At 38.9% G+C, this 14,501-nt stretch overlaps 1 protein-coding gene across 2 annotated transcripts in view; it reads right to left on the bottom strand.

Annotated features, from left to right (window-relative positions):
- RFTN1 (raftlin, lipid raft linker 1) overlaps nucleotides 1-14,501 on the bottom strand; it is a 94,995-nt gene that overhangs the window by 49,246 nt on the left and 31,248 nt on the right. For both annotated transcript variants that reach the window (XM_042816620.1, XM_042816621.1), the window contains one exon: nucleotides 7,888-8,074. In XM_042816620.1, coding sequence (XP_042672554.1) covers nucleotides 7,888-8,074 — 187 coding nt within the window. The remainder of the gene's footprint in view (nucleotides 1-7,887; nucleotides 8,075-14,501) is intronic.

The following is a 14,501-nucleotide window of genomic DNA, read 5'->3' as shown; positions in this document are numbered from 1 at the left end:
AAAGCTGACAATTCAGTGTCTGTTATGTACTGGATTTCCAACCCTCTTCAGACACAATAGGAAAGTAAGGGATAGAATACCACTACGTCCCAATCTTCATGAAGTTCTTCATACCTATGAATTCAAAAACATGAGAACAGACTTGAAGCTGCACAGATACTCTAAAGTGATTGTTTAACACGACGTGAGAAAAGTAAGCGATGTTTCAAGATCTTCCACTACACAGAAATAATTCCACACCGAAACAGCTTACATTTCAAAATGTAACTGCACACGTATAACAGTTTGATCTACATCATGAGAAAACAGAAACACATTTAGAGGATTAACACTGGTGGCTGATATGGGTCTAATCGAGGAACGTTTGGACACTGTGTTGAGGGATATGGTTTAGTGAGAACTATTGATGATAGGTGGATGGTTGGACTGGATAATCCTGTAGGTCTTTTCCAACCTTAGTGATTCTGTGATTCTGTGTAATTCCAGGTTATAGAACTGTCAAAATTCAATTATCTGAAAGCCAAAAAGTCAATACTTAAAAATTCACAAAAATGTATGTTGCCCACCTAAAGAAACATATTATTCTTGTTTTTACAAAAAATGTGTAGGTATAGTGCATCGTAACAAGCTCAACTCCAAACAGGAATTAAAACCTCGGTCTGAACTTTATCAAGTAGGTATTTTCTTACTTAATAAGAAGTCTTATAACTGGAATACACATTATTTGATAGTAATTTAAAAAAAAATTAATAGAAGCATATAGAGTTTCTGGAGAAAAGTTCAGGCATGCACGAATACAGTCTTTCTTAACACGTCCTCAACACTTAACAAGTGTTTCTAATTTTGAGAATGCTTTTGAAAGAACATTTATTTTGGGTCAATGTTAGGAGTTGTTGTAAGGAAATTTCTTTGAACTTGAAACAAATAACAGGCTTTAAAAACTCAAGCCATTGTCCCTTGAGCTAAAGGAAGATATCTGTTGACTCTTGGGTAAGAAATAAATATTGTTCTTCCAGCAAGCTGAAATCAGCCTGCTGAGAACAACACACACTGCATTAGCACACAAAATGTGTTTGATCCTAATGTTCTTGAAAGTAAGGTCAGAAGTTTGCCACAATTAGGCCTAAGTCCTACCTACGAATCAAATAAATATACATACAGACACACACACATGCACTTACATTTAAACTAATAGCTTACTGTACCAGAGTGAAGTATGTACATTTGCCATCTCTAGAAAGCACAAGAGTGCTGGAGAAGATCAGTGTTATTTTTCTTCAGGCTGTATTCTTTTGAAACACCTTAGAATGGAGATCCTGTATTTCTGCAGAAACTTTGTAGCCCATGAAGAAGATGAAGTTAACAGGCAAGGGTTTAGCAAGGGCAAAACAATAATAACCAACCTGACTTGTTTTGATAACAAAATGACTGGTCATTTACAGCAGTCTAGGAAAGATGTTTGGTGTTCACACTCATAATATTCACAGAATCACAGCACGGTTTTGACTGGCACTGACCTTAAAGCCCATGTGATTTTAACTTCCTCTGCCACAGGCAGGGCTGCCATCCACCAAATCAGCTGCCCAAGGTCCCATCCAACTTGGCCTTGAAAGCCTCTGGGGATTACGCACCCACAGCTTCTCCAGGTAGCTTGTGCCAGTGCCTCACCACCCTCTGAGTAACAGAATTCTGCCTAATATATAATAGAAACTTGTTTTGTTTTGTTTTTTCTTGTTTTTTTTTTTTTTCAGTTTAAAGCCATTATCCCTTTTCCAGTCACTACATTTGCTGACAGGGCTGCTCTCCAGCTTTCCTGCAGGCCCCTTGTAGTTACTGGAAGACTGCAACAAGGTCTCCCCTGAACTTGCCCTTCTCCAGTCTGAACAAGCCCAGCTCCTTCAGCCTTTCTTTGCAGGAGAGATGCTCCAGCCTCTGATAGTATTTGTGGCTTCCTCTGGAACCACTCTATCAGCTCTGTGTCCTTGTGTTGGGGGCCCTAGAGCTGAAGGCAGAACTCTAGGTAGGTTCTCATTAGAGCATTCTGGTATTTAAGTTAGGATATTACAGTCTGGAAAAAAAGATGTGGACAAACCAATTGGTTAATGGTGATGCCCTGTCCGCCAGAAACAGGTGGAGTACCACAAGGGTCTGCTGCTGGGGACCTGTCGTGTTTAACAACTTTATCAGCGACAGAAGAGGGGACAAAGAACGCTTTTGACACACCTGCAGACAACAAAGGAATGGAGATGCAGCTGGCAGGGCGCACTGCGCACTCCAAGAAAGGCTCCAAATCATCATGCATGTTTGTGATGAGTGATGTGCGCCACTGAGCATCAAACATGGCATGAAAATTTTCCACATGGAAATTGAGAAAATCCAAGGCAATACAAAGAAGGCTTGCCAAGGAGATGCAACAGTGATGGCTCAAGGCCCAATCAAAGAAATTCTGCACAAAGTCAGAGCAAGAACTCTCTGTTTTGAGTAACAAAAATGCATGCGAAAATAAAAAAATCATTTTCAGCCTAGAACGTGTTTCTGAAACATCTAAGAATCACAAGTTTCATAGATTGTCTGAATATTTTCCAAAATATTTTCCTTGCCTCTGGAAAGCAAATGTGTAAACCCAAATGCCAGAGGACCAACCCATGCTTTGTGAAGCATCGAGCTTCAAGAGGCTGCTGCCTCTTCCTAACGTGATTATGTATTGTCACACTTCATCAGTTCTTCACTACAACAGTTTTCCTGCCTTCATGGAAACAGAAGCTGTTCACTACAACTGCAAGGGGAGTTCAGCATTACTGGAAAAAGACAGAGAAACAGCTGGTCTTTTGGATGCAAAAAAAAAAAAAATCAGGGTTTCCCCTTGCTCAGCTGCCCAAAACATTCAGTCAACATAATTAAGCAAACACCAAGTGTGCAGTGACTGCTGGAAATGCAAATACAGCACTGAAGATACACCACAATTACCACCATTTTGTTTCATTCATTTGCATGCTGAAGCCATTTCAATACTCCGTATTTACATCTAAATAATTCTACCTTAATATTACTCGTTGTTTGCAGAACCCAGATTTTAAGCGACGCAAAGGACACGAAAATTTAGCAACTTCTCAGAAAGCAGCACGAACAGAAATCACTTGGAATTAAATTGTGTAACAGTAGAAAAACCCTGAAAAAGTCCTGCTTTACCATTAAACTTTTGAACTCAAGTCTGTCAAATTCCTTTGCTGATAAATAGAATTATTTTTGGCCCAGTGATAAAAGTTTGCATTTCATCGGGATTAATGACCATGGAGAAATTATAAAAATAAAATCATCAAGCGCATTAATGGAGCACCTGACACCTCATTATTTTACAGTAAAGGAGAACAGCTGCAAAGTTGTTTGAGGTAAACATAGAAGTCAACTGCAAAAGAATTATATTATTTAGTCTAATTCTGCATTGCAACATTTCCTTGATCACTGCTTTAGTCATTGGAGGGAAGATGTGCAAAAGAATGTGTGTTAAGAGATGCATCAACCATGGACACGAGGACTTCTCTAGAATCCACATTTTTTCCCGCTTCACCCTGCTGCTGTAAAATAAAGCATCTGCAAACACACAAGAATTACTCCAAGTAGACAGCTGGTGAGTCTGGAACATCAGTAGTTCTTAGCAGAAGATAATGTTGTGCATTGTACTTAGGAAGAGAAGTGCAAACATTTTAATTAACATTGAATTTTTAAACTTCACGACATCAGACAGAGGTGTCACTACAGTGCAGGGAATAATTAAAGCAGCTTTGTGCTATGGCTTTCTTGTTTAGAGGCTGATTCAGGGATTTCTCTGCAAGAAACAGGCACGCTGTCAGCAATATTGATGTGCACAAGACATTTAAACTCAAGATTCCAGTGTTTAGAACTAGTGGGTTTGGGAAATAAAATGGAAAAAGGAGAAGTGTTATCTCACACCTGAAGAACTGATGATCTTTCTGTTCCTCTTCTGTTCCTCCATGACACATAAATGACATGCATGCTGTTCACCTCATTTTTGTTGGACAGGACCTTACAAATGAGCTGACCTTCCTCATTCCCTTCGCCAAGAGAAACATGCTATCACAGCTTCTCATAATACTACCACATATCCTTTTTGCTGAAATGCTTGTCTTCAAGTGTAAATCAGCGTGAATCAACTTTTCTCAAGTGTGAATCAATGTGAATCAGCAATGGGCTGCACTTCACATCTGGAGCCTTCCTTGCATTTATTTAAAAAAAAAAAAAAAAAAAAAAAACAACGGTAAAAATGAGAGCTTGAAGATTCCTCTCTGCATATTTTCTTATCAAACAAGAACTCTGAGAAAACCGAGTGTGTCAGAAATTAGTACAGTAAGTAAAATAGTCAATTGCTTTTTGTTTTTAATAGTTCACTGAAATTGAGAGAGGAAGAAAGAAATAACATTCAAATATTCCATTACTCTACTCTCTTTGACTTCCAAACTATCTCTGACCAACTGACCTGCGTGCATAATGCAATTAGATGCTACAGAAATAAATAAAATAGATTTAAATCTATTATATTAAATAAATATGAGACCTATGGCATACAAGAGCTATGGTAGAGTCCTTCAGCTACTCAGCAGACTATCTTTGAGCTCAGTACCTCTAAGGAATAGAATACTTCTGTATTTACTTGATCTATTTAATTGAACATGACGCTTTTTGCAGCGTAGATAGTTTTGCTGCCTTGAAAAAGAAAAATCTATCCTTCTGTGGTTTTTTTTTTTTTTTTTTAAACATTTCCAAGGGACAAACCTTGCTTTTCAACATTTGCGTCTTCCATAGACGTCAGAAATGTATTTCCTTAAATGTCCTCAAGCGTGAATGACTCTTATTTCCGTATTTACCATTAATGAATAGATGGCTAAAACAACGTAGTGACAAAGATACTAGTACAGACTGAACATGGAACTACTCTAGTGGCTTGCAAAGAAAGCAGCAAATGTACAACCACATTGCAAATCTACATCGAGTGTTTTAAAACTCCAGGACAATGGCAAAATAGGAGGATCAACACTATTAGATACTTTTTTTCAGCAAATATTAATGCATAGCATGTCTAAGCTCCTTTCTACATTTTATTCTCTAACAAACGAAGGCACTGCAAATCTCACAATAGCAGCAGCTTGTAGGTCCTGCTGCACATCATCTGCTGCAGCTAATATAGCCTCTTAATATTAGTTGTTAATATAGCAACTCAAAATGTGAGGTGACAGTATTCATTTTAAACCGTAAAACAGGCATAGAAAGTTGCAACACTGATTAAAGCAGACAGACTAGTTCAACTACTCAGTTCTACCTCTGTATACACAGAACTGATATTACTGAATCAAAAAGTACTAATGTAACAACTCCATTTACATTCCATTCAGGCAACAATAACGACTAGGTGAAAAAAAAACACACCTGGTGCCTGCTGGACAACCTACAAGATAAGCATATGGTGTTGGAACCATCTGTGAAGAAATACCTGTAGTAAGACAGAAGCTACAGCCCAGAAGTTTTGCAGATGGATACGGAATTCTGAGGATGGCCCCACACCCCAGTGAAGAGCTTGTTCTGACTCCTTGGCTCCCTGTGCATGCCTGACACCACACCAGAGAGAACAGCAAGAGACCACTTTTAATTTGACATGTGAGTGTTGAATCTATGACTGTAGTTGGATTACTTACACTTCAAAATCTCACAAAAAGAATTTATCACTAATCTCGCCAACAAATATCATAAGCAGACCTTCACAACTACCCAAGAGTTCAGCTGTTTTATACAAAGATAGCCTACAGATGCCTGAAACCTGACATTCTTCAGGGGAAAAAGTATCATTTATTTTTTTACCAGCAATGTAACGAGAAAGATCTTTTTTAAAAATGTTCCTATTGCCATACCATTTCCCCACTCACAGTTCTTGCTGGAACTGGATAAACTCATGGTTCCAGTACAATACGTCTCTATACAGTTCATAGTCATGCGAAATCCACGGAATATCCTTCTCTCTTCATTGTGCTTGACAATTCAAAGATTCATTACATTCACACACTATGAAAGCAGTTTTTCCCATACCCTTAGCCAAACTCAGGAGTATTTAAACTACAAGTAATACCAAACTGATGTCACTTCCCCTTCTGATACTTCTCTGTTTTTTCCCACTGCACCAACTCTCTTCCGCTTTTCTCAGGCAGCTAGAAATGACAGATAAGAGAATGCAAAGAAATGAAGCATGAACGTAAGAGGAAATCTAATTGGTTCAAGACTCTCTACTGTTTTTAATTTTGTACAGTCATTTACAGCTGTCTAAAGAGCGTGAAACACTGGCACCCAAGCAAGTGAGTAGGCAATTAAGATCTTGTATTCCACATTCATTCTGCGCAGATGTAAACCACTGGATATGGTACAACAGCAAGATGCTGAGCTCCCTAGCTTTAAAGCAATACATTCTTACATTCTGACTGCCAAGGACAACGCTGTTTTTCCCTGACATGCCTCAGTCCTGAAAGATGCTGAGTCCTATGACCCCATTGCAAAGTCAGGCATGCACATGCTATCATTATCTGCATCAGAGAAGGACAGGGCAAGCGAGGCCTAATGAACAGGTAAGCCAATCTCAATATTACTCAAGAAGTCCACTGCTCAGCCAAACATTTTATGTTTTGACCACACAACTGGAAACCCTTTAAACAACAGGATCAGGAAGACAGCTCAAAGTTCTGCATTAATAAAACTAAAAGCAAGTTGAGGCAATTAAAAGTTAGTTCAGAAGCTAATGTTGCCTGAAATACCTAACGCCTGCAAATCTGGTAATAAAACACAGAACTTCTTACTTCACAGACTGAAGTTTGACCCTCTTCATACTTCCTACCAACTGATCACCACACTGTAATGAACTGAATGGTGGTTTTGCTTTAAAGAGGAGCCGAAATATTTTCATTCCCATAGCAGCAGAAAGACAGAGACTGGAATCAGCAAGTGGACGCTGAGTTATCCCCTGGATTTCAGTAAAGGTCAATGTAAAAGGGGGGAATGGAGAATGCAACGAATATGCAAAAATAACATAACTGCAATAACACAGCTTTTATGAATGCTCAAATAACATTAAACTGTATTTGAAATAGCGAAGTAAAAATCCTAAATCTGTGTTTAAAATATTCCTATTTTAATTTGCTTTTCAACTAGTTAGCAGTACATTCTATTGATGTTTTTAAGAATAAAATTAAAACATAAAAGAACAGAACTCCTGTTTGTTTATTCATCCTCAAACCGTGATTATGTAGAGCATTAATGCATCTTAGGACTTTGAACAAAACAAGAAAGTATCTTTTTATTCAAGCAGCTTGTGTCGATTAAAAAATTAAAGGAACTTGTATTGTTTAGAGGAAAGAAAAGCCCAAAGTCTACAGATAAAATAATGCAGTAGTACTGTGGCTCTCAAATTAATTGAATTAACTGTAACCCTCTAAACACAAAATCACAAAAGTCTTTTACGAGCAAATATTTCTTCTGTCTTAATTATTAAAATAAAGGGTACCGACTAGACCATCCTCACAAACTGTCAGGCATAGGGTTTGTTTGTTTGCCTTTGACAACAACACATCCCAAAATACACAGTATATTTCAATTTGTTATGCCCCGAGTCTTCTGCCAAGCTGGATATGAACTGTAAACACGAAGAACATGTTAAGCCTATTCAAGCCCACAGACACTCACACACACACACACACACAAAAAAAAAAAATTAAAAAAAAAAAAAAAAATCAAGTTTTGCACAGTAAACTGCTATAATTTCCTGATGTAGGTCAAAACTCAGCAGGAAATCACATTGTCTATTTTTATCTCAGTTCACTGGAAGTGCTTTACCTTTCTGTTTTCTTGATAAGCACAGCCCTGAAGATTTGTTCCTGGGGAGTTTTCTCTTTTTCATCAGTTGGCTGCACGAAGGGGTGGACAGCAGCCAAGACGAAGCCCTGCTGGTATAATTCTTGCAGCTGAGCTGGAAGATCACGCAAAGAGGAAAGCTTGATTGCAGATGATCCTGGTAGCTCAGCTGGAAACAAAAAGAAAATGGTCAATAATTTTACACCAGACTATCATGTTTTTTAAAATCCAGGCTCTTCAGAGTTAAGCAAGCTTCACAGTAATCTACAATACGAACACAGAACCTTTTCCTGAAGTCCATTTTGTATTTCGTATTTTAAGCACACTGTTCTGGTGAAGAACTTCTATCGCTTAAGAGACTGGTGTGATTAAAAAACCAAATTCCCTACGTGGTCTGGTAGGGAAAGGGGATAATCAATGAAGGCTGTCCATATCAAATTGAAAAGCAACGAACTAAAGTAGGCATCTACACAAAAGTTGTATTGTTTTACTTGTAGATCACTGACAAAACACTGCTGAGACCGAATATCTACCAATACATCCAAAGAGTATTTTGTAGGTACACTGATAACAATAGTAAGAGCAATTAATACCCATAGTGATAAGAAATCTTTTCAGAACAGACAGTAAACACAGAATCTCAGGGTTTAAACCAGTATATATTAGAGATGATAATGAGTCCTATGCATGAAAATAATCCATGCCCAATGTGCTTGATGTGGATTGTTATGCCTTCCTATGAAGCAACAGATAATGCTGACTGCTGTCAGAGATTCAGTGTATAAACAGGCAGCCAGTACAGCAATTCCCTGCATCTCCTTGGAGTCTTGTGGGTTTCCAGAGAAAATCCCATAAATCACTTAAATCAGCCTTTCACTGTCTTTTTCTCTATATTAGTAAAACTTCACATACTCTGAAATCTTCTCTGAAAAGCTATCTTTCCTTCCTGGCCTTTGCCTTTTCGTTTCCATCTCTGTTGGGAGCTACTTATTATTTCATTTCTAACTATGCTGGAGCACAGTGTATGGTGAGGTGCTGAACAGCTTCCCCTCCCACTGGGATGGATGTCACAAGAAGCCCAACAGAGGTTCCCAGCACCTTGCAAGCTTGGGCCTTCCTTTAAAAAAATTTACCAGAGAATGGTTTGTATGAAAGACATCAGTGATGTAAAATAAGGTTTCATTGTTCCACTTTTTTCATCACATTCTGTAGCTACCCGTTATGAATAATGAAAGAGGTTATAAAAGACTAATAAATATTCAAAACTTATAATACAGGGAAATAATTCAAAGTATAACAGAATGGCTGTGCTTTGTATGCCTTTTCTTCATATAAGACCACGTTCCAAAGGAGGATAACAGAACGCTTTCACCAAGGACTGTAAGACACAGAACTTCAATTTTTGCAAAACAAGAAATGGAGGCAATGTGTGTGCTGACAGACAATATGATTCTACCTTCTATAACAGCATAAAAATCACAAGAGAAACATAAAAAGGGATACCCTATAAGAAATAATTCAACTGACTGCTACTTACCGGACCCTAGTGGAGATCAATACAGGGAAAGAAACCCCGATGCCAGAAATACCTTTTCCCTCGTGATACAGAGACTCCAAAAACTCCCAAATATGTTGCAAACAATTTAATTAATCAAAAGAACATGAAGGCCAGTACAGTTCTCTAAATGAGAGTTTTCCTTGGATACAAGTAAATGCTTAAACACTGATCAGTAATGCTAATTCTGGTAACGGTACTCCAATTTTTAACAATCATCTATGACAACTCATGTTTACCTTGCACATAAACCCAGCATCTCGACTCTTCTAAGCACGCCTTGTTAAAACTCACAGAAAGTCCACTCATTAGCATAGGAGTGTGACTACTGATCCCTGAAAGCTAACCTGAAGGGAAAGTGTGAAAACACATGTAATTGGAGCCTTGGGACACTTGATGATTACAAAAAGAAAGTAACAGAAAACAGCTGTAAGGTATCATCCAGCTTGCCCATTTTATTACCCAGAGTCAGAACTGGTCCTGGTTTAGCTATTTCTCACAGACTGTTTCCTCTGTTGTTAAAATCCTTTACAAATGGAGCTCCATTCCACAAGCCCCAAACGCAATCTTTCAGTACATCACTCCCCTTAATGTTCAATAGGTTTTCTGAGCACTCGGTTTAAATTTCCTGCTCTGAAGTTCAGAGTTGCTATTTCCTTGGTAGAACATCACTTTTTCTATCAATATTTTACAATCTCCAGTACATATTACACCCTAATCTTGTCTTCTTTAGAGAGCACAGACCCAGATCTTTTAGTGCTTTGTGTTCCCTTATATTTTCTAAATAATTTTGATGGGTCTTCTCCTGATTATCTTCAACTACACCTGTCTTCAAATACCCGAAGCTCATGACAGTGATCCAGCACAAGCCTCATCACTGTTTTGGGGATTGGAAGAGGTTTGAATTTATTATTCAAAGCATGCCAGTTTACACCACATGAGAAAAAAATATGAGATGCCTTTCTCAACAACTAACAGTTGCCAAATGTCCCTGTCCTTAGTGAATTTTAGTTATTTTTTCCTTTCAGCTCTCAACAGCCATTCTCAGCTGTGACCCTCACAGTACATAGTGCACATCTAAGCTGCGCTAACAATTATGTTGTTCGAAAAAGGACATCACACATTCCTGGAAAGCCACATTTATCCTCCAACCGTGTTCAAACTTGAATGGTAAGATTTCAGTGATTTCTTCAGCTAATTCTTCTAAGGTTCAACCTACTTGAAAACATCTCATTTATAAAGGCAGTCATTGATACAGTCTTTCCTTACTTTAGCTTAAATACAGAACACTAACATTTTCATGAAGTCACCTAAAACTTCATATAAAACCTGTCCAACTTTTTGGTTTAGCTGTTAAAGAGAATTCTAATCATGTCCCTGTCAAAAGATAAACGAAAATCAAAGTTGTGCAGAACAGGGAATTGAGTAAGGTAGCAGAGCAAATAAATGACCGAATAAAAACTTCCATAATTCCAGTACTTATAATAGATGTGAAAAGCCTCTACTTTGCCAAAAAGTAAAGCTGAACTCTTTCAGCAGCATCCATGTAGGTCTTGAAACAAAATGAACTCTAAGTTTTACATTTTGTTTCATGTTTCCTTATTTCATGGAATCATAGAAAGGTTTGAGTTGGAAGGGACCTTTAATATCATCTAGTTCCAACCTCCCTGCTATAGGCAGGCACATCTCCCTCTAGAGCAGGTTGCTCGAAGCCTCATCCAGCCTGGCCTTGAAGGCCTTCAGGGCGGGAGCATCCACAGCCTCTCTGGGCAACCTGTTCCAGTGTCTCACCACCCTCACAGTAAAGAATTTCTTCCTGATACCTAGTCTAAATCTACCCTCTTCCCGTTTAAAACCATTGCCCTCCTCCTGTCACTAAATGCCCATACAAACAGTCCATCCCCAGCTTTCCTTTAGGCCCCCTCCAAGTATCAGAAGGCTGCTGTGAAGTCTCCTTGGAGCCTTCTTTTCTCCAGGCTGAAGTGCCGCAGCTCTCACAGCCTGTCCTTACAGGGGAGGTGCTCCAGACCTCTGGTCACCTCTGTGGATGATTATTTATTGTTGCACTTTGCAAACTGACCTCAAAGACTCTACTGCTTATTCTGTCTGAATCTAAAAATGTGTGTAAGAAACATTTAAACGACAAATGCTGTGTCGTTGTGTTTTGGGCTTTTTTTTTTTTTGTTAAAGTTCAAAGAGGAAACAGAAGTACTGGCTGCTTTTGGAACTGATTATCAGACAGATTAACTTTGTTTCCTGATCAGTAACTGAAAATACTTCTGGCAATGCTCAGATATGGACAGAAAACTACAGCTTTTTTCAATAAGAAAAGCAAGTCTGCATTACAGTTTGCATCTATATGGTCCAAATGACTTTTCCAGGCCTTGGGACCTGCACATTCTTTGCCAATAATGGGGAAAATTTGCCCACCCCACTCACTATCCTCATCTTCCAGAGAAAACAGAAAAATCAATAAAAAGTTAGATTTGACATAAAAGTCTACAGGTTCAATCATGTATATATGTGGAGTGTTGTCTCTGCAGTTCCAAAAGGCAGAGAAAGATAATGCAATCTGACACACAGGTCATGAGGGACAAAAGTAGGCTGAGAAATATGGCTGGGGAGACACGTATGGAGGAGAACTGGTTCCTCCTCCTCGTTTTAATGAGCTCCTCTTTCCATCCAGCTCTACTTGCACTGCATTACTGCGGCAACTATAAGAAACTCTCCCAAATTATCAGTGGGAATGGGTGAGCAGCAGGAAGCAACAGTGTCACCTCCCTGAGTTCCAAGAAATCATCATGGACTGCTGCAAGAGAGATCAGACACCTACACCAGAACCCAATTAATCCTGCAGACAAAGAGGCCTTTGCTGTCAGGAGATGCCACACAGGTCCTCAGCCACCTTCTCTTGAAGCATGCTCCCAATTCTGGTACTATGACAAAAGACTTGGGTTATTTTGTGTTATTTTCTTTTTGGGACCTTTGGCAAAGCTACCACAAGAGTAGTATTCATCCCAGGAATGATCACTTTGTTTTTTGCAGAAACTTGCTGTGGCAACATACAAAGCTCCTCAGTACGCAGCCAACTGGACTACTGAAGGTCTTTAGACCAAAGGATCACTCATTCTGAAAGACAGAGTTAAGAAACACTGCTGCACCCTTTAATTAAACTAAAGCATAACTGCTAAGATCTCTGACAACTGTGTGATGGTCCATCCTACAGAAAGTAGTTGCATCCTCATCAAATATTAAGAGAAAAAAAACAGCTGCAACAAGCAGGCTAAATTTTCTCTATTAAACAACTTCTCTATTAAAACCATTTGGGAGATGCTATAAATCCAACATCCTCAAATAAAAAAGATATTTATGAAACGTTACAAAATAAAGCATGGTTTCACCTATTACCTCATGCTTAATACAAAAAAAATCAACTTTATTATTTATGTACTAGCTACAGTTCCTCTTTTTGAAATAGATATCCTGAGCAGAATTAGATTATTTTAGGCTGTTGTATTTGATAACCAGCAAATTTCGCTTCCTGCTATGTACCTTAATGCCAAAGCTAAAATAAATTCTATTACTTTTTGATTTCTTTATCCTGTTTAGCAAACAGTTGAACCATAGCTATGCTATCTTAAGTGCCAAACGGCACTTCGGCATGAAGTGCCAAACTATGTCACAAAGTGCCAACATTAGATTTACTTCATTTCTCTTCACTGAAATGGTCAAATACAGGTCTGAGTTTCTTAGTGCTTAACCTTAATATTCTAAAGCACCCAAATCTTTCTCTTGCACTGCCTTCAAGAACTCAACAGGGGCCAGGCACTAGCATCAATGGTCCTAACCAGATGAGCACGAAAGATGAAAAGACACATGCAGAATTGCACTTGTATGGTAATAGAGCCATTACCCAACGACATCCACTGATTTCCTGCAGGGTTTATAATAGATCTGGCTATTTACCTTCTGCCTTTAGTGACCGCCTCATAGAAAACAGCATTAGCTTGCTCTGTCGTGCTTCATGAATCACACCGAGGTGGCTGTAATTGCATGTCTGCTGGCAGGAAGCTAAATAGCAACAACGAATGGAGACAATAACATGGGAAGGGAGCATATCACTGACTGTGTGTACGAGTGAATGCATAAATCTGGTTTAAGACCACAAAATTTCCTGCATTTCATTCTTGCTGGAAGGTACAAGCACAGAGATAGAAAGCCCATGCTCATGACACTTAGGATGCACAAACAAATGACTGCTGCTCTGAGCTCCTCAGGGAGAGGTGGATGGGTGACAGTACGCACTTGAAGGAGGGGGTACTGTAAAACCTTTTGGGAGGGGCTGGCTTTTGTCTAACAGACTCGAAAAGATCCTCTCTGTACTATAATAAGAAAATTTCTAAAGCACTTTTCACTGCCATATTTTGCAGTTGGTTTGTGCATAATCAAAGAATTTTAGGATGTTATAAACACAAAATAAACAAGAGAGTTAGGCAAAGCAGACTACAACAACAAAAGAGAGCAAATAGAAAGCTTACCCCTATCCTGGGCTTGCTCACAAAACACCAGTAAAGGCAATCTCCAGACAAGATCCTTCCCCACTGGTAGCCAGCTCTTAAATAGGTCTAGGAGGGATGCAGCCAGGCTCCACCCCTTCTGGCAGCACAGTGAATTGCCTTCACCTGTGCTCCTCTGGCTGACTCATGGCTCTCCTCAGGTGATCAACCAGAGGTTCAGGCCGTGACTCAGCAGCTCCCATACAGTTTGAAAGAGCAGAAGGAAACCAAACTACCACCATTTCCACTATTAAAGCATGGTAAGGCCAATTTGTTACTTTGGAAAGCAGAAAGCAAACTGTTACTTGAATATTATCAAAATACTTACTGCCTGGTCCTAGGAAAACATGGCTATTTTCATTCCATTTCCATTTGTTTGAAGTGTCAACTTCAAACAAAAAAATACAAAGATATCTAATTCTGTGTTAAAAACACTAAGGAGCTTTCTTTGACGCTGCACAAATTGCATGGGACACAATGCAGCT

Source organism: Centrocercus urophasianus, unplaced genomic scaffold (genome assembly GCF_019232065.1).
Source record: "Centrocercus urophasianus isolate 14NV4802_14NV808 unplaced genomic scaffold, USGS_Curo_1.0 seq_16, whole genome shotgun sequence".
Taxonomy (NCBI): domain Eukaryota; kingdom Metazoa; phylum Chordata; class Aves; order Galliformes; family Phasianidae; genus Centrocercus; species Centrocercus urophasianus.
This window is presented reverse-complemented; position numbering and strand designations above follow the sequence as displayed.